This window comes from Oenanthe melanoleuca, chromosome 2 (assembly GCF_029582105.1).
Source record: "Oenanthe melanoleuca isolate GR-GAL-2019-014 chromosome 2, OMel1.0, whole genome shotgun sequence".
Lineage (NCBI taxonomy): Eukaryota > Metazoa > Chordata > Aves > Passeriformes > Muscicapidae > Oenanthe > Oenanthe melanoleuca.
This window is the reverse complement of record NC_079335.1, coordinates 115,403,133-115,417,198: the sequence shown is the minus strand read 5'-3', so window position 1 is coordinate 115,417,198 and position 14,066 is coordinate 115,403,133. Positions and strand designations below refer to the sequence as shown.

The 14,066-nt window shown below is 45.4% G+C and overlaps 1 protein-coding gene across 1 annotated transcript in view; it reads right to left on the bottom strand.

The window, feature by feature from the left end:
* JAZF1 (JAZF zinc finger 1) overlaps positions 1-12,721 on the bottom strand; it is a 181,454-nt gene extending 168,733 nt beyond the window's left edge. Inside the window, exon 1 of the mRNA XM_056482689.1 lies at positions 12,269-12,721. Within this exon, the coding sequence (XP_056338664.1) occupies positions 12,269-12,383 (115 nt within the window). The 5' untranslated portion in view covers positions 12,384-12,721. The remainder of the gene's footprint in view (positions 1-12,268) is intronic.
* Between the last annotated feature and the right edge of the window lie 1,345 nt (positions 12,722-14,066).

The following is a 14,066-nucleotide window of genomic DNA, read 5'->3' as shown; positions in this document are numbered from 1 at the left end:
AAGGTTTTCAGGACAAATTAGATAAGGACTTAGTAGGCAATGAACTAAAGATACTTAAAACATCCATTAAGAGCTCTGAATCTCATCAAGTACATGCCTCAAGCAGACTGCCTGAACAAGCCCAAGCATTCAACCTCAAAGTGAGTCAGGAGAAAGAGAGTGGCCTGTATACTTGCTCCAGAATTAGACATGTGTTTGCCTAGCAAGAAAAAACAGGGTTTCTTTTCAGGCAGGTAACTGTCCAGCTTATGAGATTCAAAAGACCTCATTTTAGAAAGCAGATTGCTTTGTTTTTCACAAACTCCTTTTCTCTCTTACTTCAATTTTAGACTTCTTCATCTTTACTCCTGGCTTTACTCTGCTTCTTTATTTTCTCGGAAAGGCACCTTCTGTATTTATATGGTTAATACAGAGGCCTGAACAATACAAGTACAGTATATCCCACCATGCCTATATTCAGCTACACCTGTTCTGCAGAGCACCAAAAAGAAATAAATTAGAACAATCAGTATTCACAAGAAAAGAAGGCTTTGAGACTTTACAGGACGAAGCGGTTCAGTGGTTCCAGGACAGAAAAGCAGCAGCCGTGAGAAAGGCTCCATCAGCCACTCATTGTGAGCAACAGGAGAAGGGAACAGAATGAACAGTCAGGAGGTGAGCAGCAGGTGAGCACAGACACTGGGTGGAGATTTCTAAATTTTGCTTTTTTAAAGCAGTAACAGAACAGTAGGCAATTTATGATTTCCCTACAAAGCCTAAATCAGGTACCCACCAAATCTACCACAGAATGCACATGTAACACCTTTCCAGGTGAGTACATTCTATGCAAAGGGTAAACCACTTTGGGGCACCAAGGACCACAATCTGGGGTCTCTGTGTACATGCAGCAGAATGCTCTGCTGAGCAGAACCCCTTATCAAAAGTTAAACACTGCTGGAGTAGAGTTTCTTCCATGTAGGTATGGGATTTATAATCCCTTTCCTTAAACTACAGTCAGGGCAGGGCTTGGCAGGTGAGCAGAAGTGTCAGGTGATGAGAAGGGTAGAACAGTAGTGTAGTACAGAAGAAAGATATAAAGGTCCAACTTTGCTCCACAGGTCGACACAGACAAGAAAAAAAATTATTTCAAGTCCTAGGCTTGTATGATGTTTTTTCAATCATGAAAGGAAGAACAATCCCTCAAAAGTCTTCTCCCAAAGTACAGATACTGGAAGGTTTGAATTTTTAATTCCTACCTCTGCAATTTACTATCTTGTATCAATTTCCCAAAACAGAACTGTGGGCTCTTCCCAACCTCCTCTCTTCAGTTCTCTCTTCTTCTCCTAACTACTTACAGCTCTGCAGGCTTCTGAAAGAAACATGAACCTGGTCCTCAATTACAACTAATATTTTTAAATCACATGCAGAAAGATCAGCATGAATTATTGTTCCTAATTATCAATACAGCAAGTCTAATGGCACACAATGAGTGCATAATAAATTTTAAATTATTACACCATGCAAGCTGACAATACTTTCTAGAGAGCTGTATACTCAATCCTGTGCCATGGTTCTAGTCACACAACACCACAGAGATTATGAGCAAATACTAACAGGCTTTCCATATGTATGCACACCTGCTACCACAGAGCAAGCAATTGCAAAACTGTGTGTTTGAGCTCAATCTTGAATTCATGAGGTATCGAGTGTTTTTAGCAGCCACTTACACCATGGCAGGCAAAACTCCAATCCTTTCCATTATTAAGGGGTTGTGCTTTGTAGGGCAGAGCAAAGGGGATTTGGTTTCCAAATGCAGGTGCTATGGCTCCCATATAGGCAGGGTCAGAGAAAAGGCAGGGTCAGAGAAAACATGTTTGGTGGTAGTAAGCAATCCTATGGCTGGAACACTGTGCCACTAGCAGGAACAGAAGGGTTCACTACTGTACACCTACTACATTTCTGAGGTCAGTGGGATCAAGTAGAAGTAGGGTGACAATGTTACAGGAACTACACTTCCTACTTAAAAAAGAAACAAAGGAAGAAGTCAGGTCACCACTGAGAAAAAAAAATGCAGCTATCAATTAACCCAATGTATCTCCAGAACATTAATTAAGTTTATAAATGCTTATAATTTTTATTATATTTGTTTCAATATTTGAAATGCATTTGAGGCTATATATACACTTCAGATATAGCAAGAGTAGATACAGAACCTCTTGCCCATCTCTTTCACAATGAATTCTAAAGAGTTATGAAAATTTGCTGCAGAAGTAAAATTCTTCAGGTAAAGGCTGCTCAAAGACAACCTTTTTTTTTTAGATTTCATTAAAATCCAACCACTTAATATTAAAATACAAGAGTGCAGCTAAAAATATCCACAGAAGGTAACAGCAACAAATACCTTTCCCCCATCCTGTGCATTCAATTATTGTTACATACCTGAGCAAGCACTTGGTATTTACACTGGCTCTGGAAGCAGGTTGAGCAAGCCACTAAAACTCCCTGGCACATAACCACATCCCAGCTCAGAGTATCCAACACAGACTTTATCTCCCCACTCAATCTGGTCTAAAGAGAGCCCTGGGTAACTGCCCCATGGTAACTGTCAGCAAAGATGAAATATTTGCTTTGTTCTGATGGAAGGCTCTTTGCAATCACACCCCTCCTCTCCCAAAAAAAAAAAAAAAAAAATCTTCCAGGAAGAAAGGCCTTATTCTGGACACATGAAATAAGAACACTAGACACAGGTAGTTCAATCTCTAGACAGCTCTCCTAAGACAGAGACCAAAGTCTGGAAGCTCTGTCAAGCATGGCTGCTGAAGATGAGCATGAGGATTGATATAGCTATATTGTCAGTGTTCTCATCCATAAGACAGTATTTAGTAAATTTATGAGATTTTCTAAGGTGAAAAGAAAATGCAGTTATCACCAATGCTATGACTGTGTGCAAAGAGTCCTACAGCACAACTAGAAAGCCTCTCTCAAGTACAGTAAGTGCTCACAGTGAGCCCAGGAAAATGAAGACTCCCTAGAGAAGTGCTGTGAAATCAAAGTACATACAAAAAACTCTGTGTAACATTATCTTCCCACCCTTCTCACTCACCACACCACTACTTTGCCTCAAGGACCATAGAACACTTATAACTACAGTAAGGACCAGTCTTCCTAATTCCTCCCTGGAAGGATCTGCAACCACTAATTTTATTTTAACACATTTAAGCTTTCTTTTTTCCTCTGAACATCACAGTAGTTACAAGCAATTTTTAGTGAACTTGTTACTGTCAGCTGCCTGGTCCATGCTGTCACATCCATGGCACTCTGCATTTGATGAATGACCCTCAGCCTGGGCACACAGAGCAGCATACTGCTGAGCCTCTCCCCCTTTCTGTGCTGCCACTGCTGTGGAAATTTTTCACTCCCCTTCCACAAATCCATCTTCTCCACATTAACATACTTATTAAGTGAGCAGGTATCTCTTGCAAACAAATTTACTGGAGAAAGCAGTTATTTGAGGTTTTCCTCAGTGGCTTTTTAACACACCTTTGTCTGTAATCTACTCTATGCAAAAGGAAAAACAAAAAAGTTCAGACAATGAAAACTTGATTCCTCAGGAGAATGGCTCTGCAGATATCCCCAGAACTTAACAGGATAGACAGAAAAGCTCCCTGGTCCCAAACTGAAATAGAGAAGAGTATGTGCATGGTTCACTGTTATTTTCTGCATGAAAATTGAGATCTTAATAACTCTCACATCACCAAGTTAACCCAGTATAACCATCAAGTAGCAGACTCTCCTCAACATAACAGCAAGTTAAAGAACATATTGTTACAAACCATGTCAACTTCAAGGGCTTCCCTAAAAGTTTCTAATCAGATTTACTTGTATCAATGTCAGTTCTTTGATCTGAAGACAAAGGAAGCAAGGGTAGACTGCAGTAACCTGGAATGCAGCTTTCACCTGCCAGCTGGCAAACATCTCAAGTCTACATGAAGCCTTTACATGAATTTTGAGGTCACTTCCACAGCACTGATACACATGCTCTGATGAACGCACACAGCAGGATTACATCACAATAAATGACTGAAATAATTAAATAGTGTTGTTTTCAACACTGAATGCCCCTAAGGGGCTGAGCACCCATCCATGTACCTCAGTGAAACTGGATCTCTTGCATCTTAAATGTACCACCTCTCTGTTTCTGGGTTATGGATTCTAATGGGATAATTCCCAGAAAGTAAGATAGTGACTACATTACACACTGCTGGAGAAACAGGTGATACTCCTTTCCACTTCACATTGGGGTATTTAGAGGTTCAAATTTTATTCATGGAGTATTTACTATCTGTCAAAATATGATGGGAAAAAAAATTAATTACCATAAGGAACAGAGACATTTATAGCTCACTCAAGCTTTACAATGCACTTGGGGCAGGTATCTCAGAAGTGACCAAATATTCTCTAAAACTATAAGGAGATTTTGTTGGACCAGTTTCAGCAGTGCCAGTGTTTCAAATGAAAGTGCTCGGCTTTTTGCAAACAAAAAAAAAAATCTTAATAAATAAGATGGTCTTTATTAGCACAGAGTGAAATATTTCTCAAAAACAGAAGAAATGTCTCAAAATTCATCCACAATCAAGTTTTAATCTCTATGTCCATAAAGAACTGATCAACTTTGCTTTAAAATCCCATTCAATTTTTCCCTTAAGCTGGTAAATTGCTTCTTCTATGTCTATTCCATCCTTTGTAACACAAAATAGAACATTAAAAAGATATGACTAACACCTGTATTTAAGTCAGTTCAGTCTTCAATGAATTACAGTGTCTGAAATGAAACTGCACAGTAGTAATATACTCCATATCCTGTGCACTTATGACAGACACAACAAGTGCAGTGTCATCAGCATCTCTGGTGAAAAAAATCCATTCCCCTCGTTTATCACAGCACAGAGTTAAGAAGGAGCCTTGTAAGAATTCAGGGAACACAAATATTAACAGCCAAGAAAACATCATTAAATCATAAACTGGAATATTTCTTCTTTTCTACATCTCTGAATATTGGTCCATCACCTCATAACTCAGGTGTAATAAACCATAGGTACTCTCCCAAAGCATTTCCAAAAATCTCAAGATAGAATTAGACACTGAGTAACAGGAATTGGTTGTTTAATTTTTAATGCGAAGTTATTCACTGAGATAGTCCTTTAAAACCAAGGACTCTTTAAACACAGCTGATTTATCAAATCAATTCTCTAACTGTCGCCATTTCAAATTAACACTAAAATCTTTGTCTCTGCCTTTCTCAAAGTGTATAGAGCAGCTATTTTCTTAGATGGTTATCATCCAAATTTTGAATAACTGGTGCTTACTAGAGATAAATAAAATTCATTCTCAGTGAAAAATGGCTTATTCAAGATAAAGAATTACAAATAAAGAAAAAATAGCACATTTGGGAGCAACATAAAATATACACTGCCTGTAGTGCCTCCTTCTTCTGCATTAACGTATTCTGCAGCTTGACACAAAATATTTCTGATTACTTGTTTGCATTTGCATTATATTCTAGAAGAGGAAGGAATGGTAGGTAAGATTGTCTCAAATTGAGAAGATATTTCTTTATCTTCTGGCATCACCCCTTCATCAAATTATTTTTTACTGTACTATTATTATTTGTTATTATATGGTTTTGCATTCCTCAAGAAACGATGAAATGGAAAAAGATAATTTGACTGGCAGCCACCTGATTATTTTACAGGTCTCATAAGAACTGGAGATTAGCTATGAAAACATCCATTTTGTCACAAAGGTAAATATGCCCTACACAAGTGAGGTGTAGTGCCACTGCAACAAGTTATCTGATGTTTCTTCAGGTTTTCATTTTCCAGTTCTTTCAAAGATCTGCTGGCATACAAGAGGAACAATCCCTGCCAGTTGTATGGATACAGCACTGCAATGGGCCTCATTCCAGCAGGTAGAGGAAAAAGGAAAGATCCCTATCAGCTTTATGTGAGACCTTCAATCTTAAAAACGAAAAATTAGTTTGCAACATGTTCACAGATGTTTGCTTTCCATTCTTCCTCCCCAGAAAATATATGACTCAAGCTTTACATCATTAAGCACTTTATATCTTATCCTCCATGTATTTGGTAACCTCAGAGCAAGAAAACATTTCATGTCACAGAAGTATGAAAAAATTATGTTTTAGTCTAAGGTAAATGACAATTCCATTTTCCTCCACATGATTAATATATTCTAGAATTTGTTACAAGAGTCACATTTACATTTTATCACAATTTATATTTAAAGCCAAAGAGCAAAAGAAGCCATACTTGTAAAAGCAAAGTTATCCAAAAACCTGCTCTGCTCAAGATTACATGTGGGGGGTAAAAGTGCTGATTAGATCTTTTAGTCAAAAAAAGACTTCCTGAGACAGAAGGGCCTTCCTCACCATACCAACTTGCAAAGCAAAGCAAAGCAATTAACCAGCATCCTTGGAAAACACATCCTTCTCTGTGAAATGCATTTGGAATAAAAAACAAAAACTACAGTTGCAGAAGTAGTGGGCAGAGGATGAACTTTAGATAAGCCTAAGTGTAAATGTAGGAAGTTGCTTTTCATGAACAATAATTAGTACTCCTGCTGAGGTAAACACACCTAATTGTTTATTTTGCAAGGACACACATTCATGCATATTACTGGCAAGCATGGGTCTGTGGTCTATTTCCAGATGCTGATGAGAACACTCCATGTACTCAGCTGCCACATCACTCCTGGTGGAAAAAGCCTTAGGTTAAGATCTACCACCTTTTCAAAACAGCCATGTCAACTCCAAATGTTAAACTACACACTGAGCAAATGCTAAGAGAAAGTTACATGATGGCAGCCACTTAAATGATGCTCACACTCTTGTGAAGAGCTCAGCTTTAAGGGAACACAATCTGTCATACTGACTTAGGTTTCCCAGGCCTTCCATAGATGCTGGTGTGTAGCCCCTCATCCTCATCTTTAGCAATATTCAATAGCTGGATCTTCTTATGCTTTTTTTTATACATCATGCAGCCAGCTCCAGTATAGAAGATGTCACCTCTGTCAGGCTGCACTTCATCTAAGATGCTGCTGGAAGTCTGGGCAACAGGGCAGTGGGGAGTCAAGCCCGCATTTTAGCAAAACCAAATGACATTTTAGCACGTGCTCACACATTCAACACCTCTAACTACCCAAGTGAGGACACCACACTGTTATTAGCATGTCTGAGAAAATATTGAAAGGGTCAGCCTTAAGAAAGGTACCTGCATTTAGCCAAGGGCTTATTCAACTATTTGAGCTCTTTGCTGGGGAATCTGGCCCCTTGACTGCATAATACTAAAAACTGAAGTCAGTGAAGGCAACAGATGTCAAAGCTACCAACCACCAGACATGGAAATAATTTTATATGCAAGGTTTTGGCTTATCTTCTGCAATTACTCTTTTATGGAAAAAGTTTCATTTTTCCTGCTAATCCTACCACCTACAAAAGCAGCTACCTCTGCTCCCACAGCAAGTACTGTTATGTTGCTGGACCCATTCTAGTATTTGGGAATCAGTGAGGCTTGATGAAAAGCTCCCAGTTCCAACAGCAACACTACAAAAATACTCCATTGAAATCTATCCAGCACTGCAACTTCTTGCAAAGCTGTAATGAAATGTTCAGCATCAGCTGATCACCTCTTTTGTGCAATTACTGTATAAGCAGATGGTCTTTATTTTCTCCCTTCAAATTCTAGTAGTTTCAGTTAAATACAATTATCAACCTCTACTTCCAAGTAAGAGTGTCTTCAGATTTATGTTTTATATCTCTTCCTATCCACTCTTCCACCTCTTCTAGCCCACCACCACATGTCTGGACACTCATTTGATTCACACCTATTTCCTCAATGCTTGATGAGCCTCAGGAGAAGCAGCATTGCTCATATCAGTCAAAGAGCATAGAAGTGCATACACCATACCAGCACTTATCTTGAACCAAGTGACCACACAGTGCCTCATACAAACAGCAACCTCATTTTAGTATTTTACTATGAATATCATGCAAAAAATTAAAATAAATAGATGTTGTTAAAACTTGGTGAAGAGATCCAGTTTGAAATTGGTCCTTTGCCATCAGAGTAAGCTTCACCTTAGAACTAGGAGCTACCTGAATCACCACTCTAAAGGGTGTGGTTCAACTGCAGGTACATTGGGGGAGAAACAAGTTGAGGGAAAGGGAAGAAGAGGGAAAAAAAACCTCATCAGAAGTGTGACCCTCTGGACTTCCTGCCTGGACTTGTATGTACAGGTCAAAATGCCCCAGAAGACTTAAGTGTATTTTCAGAACACTGTGTGGAAGCAGTTGTGCTGGTCCCAACATCATAGCTGAAGACATTAGTGGACTACAGAAATGCAATAAAGTTTGCTGTGTTGCCACAGCTACATATATTTGGCTGTACAAAATTAGTGGGTTTGGGAGTCTTTTTCCTCCTCTCTTGACATCACTATGGGGAATTGTGTCTATTCCATTTGACAGTCTGAACCTGGCTAATTGTAGTAAATTTGGCCTTTTACTCATGGACTAGAGATGTCAGAAAAGTCAACCAAACTACCTGCAAGGGGTCAGAGACAGTGAGACAGCCTAGCAAGGCAGGCCAAATGCCTCCCTTCTTGGCACACTTGCAGAGAAGGTAACAGCACTTCAGGTTGCTTGGACAACGTGCTCGCAGAAAAAGCTGACAGAGGAGTATTTACAAATCAGCAGTTTTAAATCAACATCCATTTCCAGCTGTGAGCCACAGTAAATGTGATCACACTGTTTAGTAGTATTGCTACAGACTGCAGAACACAGCCTCATTGCAGAGGACACCAGTAGGGCCTGGCCTGCCCTATGAGAAGCCCCAGAGCAGTGCTCTGAGTGACCCCAATTCTTCACAAGTCTTTGATCTATAAATGCAAAGCCCAAATAGCAGCTGATGTGCTGATGCACACCCAGCACCACCTTGGAGTTGAATGCTTCATCCAATGGCCACAACTCTCCCAGATTATATGCACTGATACTTTTTCAAGTAACTGGTAACCTCTCACTTGGTCACTAAGATGTAGGTGGAAAAAAACCCCAAACCACACCACTGTACACTGAATTATTTCATTACAATATAATTATTCATTAATATTATAAGCAAAGAAAGCAACTGTGGAATGGCTCAGAAATGTCTCCAGAATGCCACAATAGTGTTTCACAGAATCACAGAACAAGCAAGGCTGGAAGGGATCACAGTGGGTCATCTGATCCAACCTCCCTGCTTAAGCATGGTTATCCTAGAGCACACAGCACAGGATTGCACCCAGATGGCTCCTGAGCATCTCCAGTGAGGGAGACTCCACAATACTCTGGGCAACTTGTTCCAGTGAGTAGCCACCCACAAGACAGAGAAGTACTTCCTTATGTTCAGGTGCAAATTCCTGTGCATCGCTTTCTTCCCATTGCCTCTTTTCCTGTTTCCTTATGCTAAGCTGAGTTTTTCTCCAAAGGCTGACCAAAAAAAAAAAAAAAAAAAAAAAAAAAATTACCTCAACTGTTTGCTCCCACTTTTCAGATACACAGTACAGCTCTGAGAAACACACACATTCCTACCAGTGCTCCACTGATGATGTGAACAATTAACCCACCCTGTGAAATGTGGCAGAGCAGCACTGCACAGCCAGACCACCTAGAGCCTGTGCCACACACACCTCCCCAACACAGCTGTGTGCAGCACCAAGTTTGTTATCTGTGCTGTAACACTGTCTGCCCAGCAATCACCCACTTCAGTTTAAACTAATAATGGAATGTAACTCAATCAAGTTTTTTTTATTCCTGCAGCATGTGCTAAATGTCCAAAGCAATCCATTTTTACGTGGCATGTTACTCTTCACTCCGTATGCCAAAAAATACAATAAATTTTTACAGCAACACATTTCAGTGTACATTTCTAGGTCTGTATGACGGCAAAAGCTGGACAGTGTTTGCATCATCTTACTGAGAAGGTAATTCAAACATAAGCTCCTATTCAGTCACTCAGCCCTTTATTTCCCAGTAGCTTTCAGAAAGGTTAATCACCTTTTGGCTGAGCGCTTAGCAGGCGAGTTTTTGTAGATTATCATCCTTCAGGCTGTGGCAGAAGTTCCTTGCACACATCAAACCATAGAGTTGAGCCTTCATATAAGAACTGGGATCCATACACAATGTCACTGGTTCAACTCCCTACTGCTTTTCCCAGTGTCTCACACGAGTAACACAACATTGCCACATCTTGTATTCACAAGCAGGTCAAGTTCAACCTGCTGTCATGCAGAGGTGAAACATTAAAAATTAAGCAAGGACAGCCTTATGTCACACCCCAGCAGTTTGTACTCAAATCAGCTGCTAGTGTGACACTACGTGCAGAGCCTCAAATGTGTGACCTGGTAGTCTTGGCAAATGACATGCTCTGTTAAATGTGTGCGTGCTCAATCCATAATGCTATAACTCGGAGAAAAGGAAAAAGTAATGAATACTGGCTATAGAATTAAATACATGATTTTTTTTAAATTACAGTATTTCAGCATAAAGTTGTCTTCTCTGCGAAGTCTCAGAACTGCTTATTGGGACTCAAACAGCAATGCACAGACCACGTGGGCAGGACTGTATCTTCTCTGACACCCTGTGGGCTGTGGCACCTAAGGGCTGATAATCCGCTCAAGGGATGCAAAAGATGACTTGTGAACTTTCATTTTGGGGAACTATTTCCCATAACCCTTTCTGGTGTAGTGTGATGCACGGTGTAGGAAAAGCTAAGAACCCGAGATGAAAAAAAAACCCCAGCAATATCACAATAGCATGCCTGCACCACGTCGAGTCATAAATTACAGAGTTTTGCGGTATGTGGTTTTGTTACCTCATACTAGGCATCGTGATAATTATGAGAACCACACCTTTCATCTTGCTGACCTATAACGCTACATTAATGTAACGTTACACTCACTACTTAAGCTTCAGTGATTTTTTTCAGGTATTCAGGCAGGCTTATTAAAACTTTATTACACTGAAATGCATCGCTTTGTAGCAGCACTGTTTCTTCTAGCGAAACACTTAGTCCCTAGGTACTTAAAACTTCTGAATTTTTTCCCCCTAGTTTTAAAACTTGGTCTGCTTCAGAGAAGTAACTCAAGCGCTGTATTTTATTAGCAAAAAGAGAAAGCGGGGAAGATGCAGACGGGGAGCGAGCAGCGCAGCACACCTGCCGGGGCGGGAGGTGCCGTGCGCGGCTGCGGTCGAGACGCGCTCGGCGGCGCGGGCAGGCCGGTCCCGCCGGAGCGCGGACCCGCAAAGTTGGCGCCCGCGGCCGGCCGGAGCCGCGCCGCCCCTCGCTGCTCCCGCCTCCCCTGGGCGCCGCCCGCCCGCCGAGGGGCGGCCCCGCGGCCCTGCGCACGCTCCCGCCCGCCGCCGGGAAGGCACTGACGAGTCATCGCCCCGCCGCGTCCCCGCCCCCGCGGCCCCGGCGGGACGGGCGGCGGCGGAGGGGGGGAGCCCGCAGGTGATGCTCCGGCGCGGCCGGGCCCGGGCTCCGCGGCTCGGGGCGGCGGGTCCCGCCCCGGCGCGGCCGCCTTCTTCTCCCGCCCGGCCGGCCCCGCCGCCCGGCGCTCCCTCCACGCCCACCGCGCCGCCGGCCCCGGGCTCCCGCACGCCGGTGCCGCCGCCGAGAGGCGCCTCCCGCGCTGCGGCGGCCGGAGCGCGACCCGCGCTCCCCGCCACACCTAGCAACAGCGCTGACAGGACGCAGCGGCGGCGGCGGCGGGAGGAGGAGGAGGAGGAGGAAGCGGAATGGCTGCCGCGGCGGCGGCTCCCTCCCTCCCCGGAGCCCTGACAGCCAGCGCCGGGGCGGAAGCGGCAGGCGGCGTGCTGTGCCCGTCCTCCTCCCTCCTCCTCCACCGCCGCCGCCTCCTCCTCCGGGCTCCTGCGCTCCCTCCTGCCAATGCAAACTAACTCCCCCTCGCCAGGGCCGGCGGGCTGCACGCCTCCCCCGCACCCACCCATGCCGCCGCGCCGCACGCCGCCGCCTCCCCGAGGAGCGCTCCACGTCGCCCGCAGGACCCGCTCCTGCCGCTCCGCGCCCGCCGACCCTCCTCCCCCGGCGGCCGCCGCGCCCCGGCTCCGCTGCACCTTGTGCCCCCCACCCCGCCCCGCGCCGCCGCCGCCGCCGCACACGCGGCCGCCGCCCGCCCTGCCCTGCCCTGCCCCGGCCGCGGCCCCGCGGGCACTCACCGATGTGGTTGTCCTCGATGTGCTCGATGAGCTCTGCCAGGGTTGGGAAGTGGAGCCCGCAGCCCCCGAACCTGCAGGCGTTGGAGAAGAAGGAGGCGGCGGCGATGCCTGTCATGGTGTTACATCGAGATCCCCCTGCGGTGCCTGCTCTGCCAGGGCCGGCGGCGGCAGGGCGGAGAGAGGCGTGGGCAGGGGGGGAACGGGACGGAGAGAGAGAGAGATGGGGAGCGAGAGAGAGGGTGGGGGTGGGGAGGAGGAGGAGAAGGTGGTGGCGGCGGCGGCGGCGGCAGCAGCGTCGGGAGCGGCGGAGGGGAGGGACGGGCTGGGTGGGGGGAGATGAGGCAGCCGCAGCTGGGAGGAGGGACCAGCGCGGCTCTGTAACAGCTGTGCTGCCCCGGCGGCGGCCGCCGGCGGCGGGAGGAGCAGGGCACCCGCGCCGCCCTCCGCCGCCGGGGGACACCGCGCCGCCTCGCCCGGCCCCGCGCGGGGCTGCGGGGCAGCGGCCACAACTTTCCCCCCCGGCCCCTCGGAGCCGGCGGAGGGCTGGGGGCTGCTGCTGCGGCCGGCGGGGCGAGGGGAGATGCTCCGGGCTGCTTGCTGGGGCCGGGAAGGTGGCGCCCGCCGCAGGGGCTCTGCCCGCCGCCGGGAGCTGCTCCCAGCGCCGCCGTCACCTCCACCCTCCCGGGGCGGCGAGCTCCAGCCCGCGCCGAGGTCGCTGCGCTGAGGGGCGGTCGCTCTTCCGCAAGGGGGGCCGAGGCCACCCAGCACAGCCTTCACCTGCTCGGCGACGAGCCGCAGGCCCCGGGCACCTGCGCGGGGTACCGGGGTCCCCCCGCCGCCGGTGGGCTGCGGTCCCCGTTCCCGCTGAGCTGCCGGTCACGGAGCCCCGTGCCCGGTCATTCCCGTCTGAGCGGGGTCAGGAGTGTCAGACTGCGGCCCTGGGGGGGAAAGTTAAACGGGAGTCGCGCACACATCGCTCCCAAATCCTATTTTGACTTTGTCTCCAGAAAGCTATTCAGCAGAGAGGCTGACTGATTAATTGATTTTAATGAAGGTCTCCCTAGGCTCAAATTCGCAGACAGCTTTATTTAAAATTAAAAGGAAAAAAAAAAAACCCACCACATCGCTTGTCTGGAAGGCTCTCCTCCCCCCCCCTTCTGTTATATATTAATCTTTTTTTCTATAATTGCAAGTTTCTACGGTATTGTTAATAATTTTGAGCAAAAGTGAGGCTAAAAAAAGCCTCAGAATCTGCATGAGACTCTGAATTGTATGGACATAAGTGGTTCCGCTGATCCTGCTGACAGATTACAGTCCCAAGCTGTTATCTCTGTAAAATCAAGCCTGTGCACAAGAATAACCCTAGCCCTTATTACCTGTATTGCAGGTAAGGATGTTCCTGGCATTACTGTGGGAGCCAAAGAGTAGCAGATCCTAAAAATGCAGTAGAATGGTTAATGAACAAAAAAATGAGTGCTTGCCCGTTTCCTTAAAGGATGAAAACTCTTGGAGCTAGTTCCTGGTGTTCTGTATATCAGAAAACCCATCATTTATGTTGAGAAAACAAGCTTTATCTTGCGGTTTATTTTAGTAATTTTCTTACATGTCCACTTTAATATTTTTCTGATGTTTTGCCCTCATCCACTTGTATTCTTCTGGATGTATAAACCCACTCGTTTTACTTTATATCAAAGCAAACAAAACAAAGACAAAGCCTTTCCAGAAAAATATCCTGTGGAGAGAAGCCTTCTCCTACTTCAACACTCCACCCAAGCTGCAGTTTGTAAATAGAGTTTGC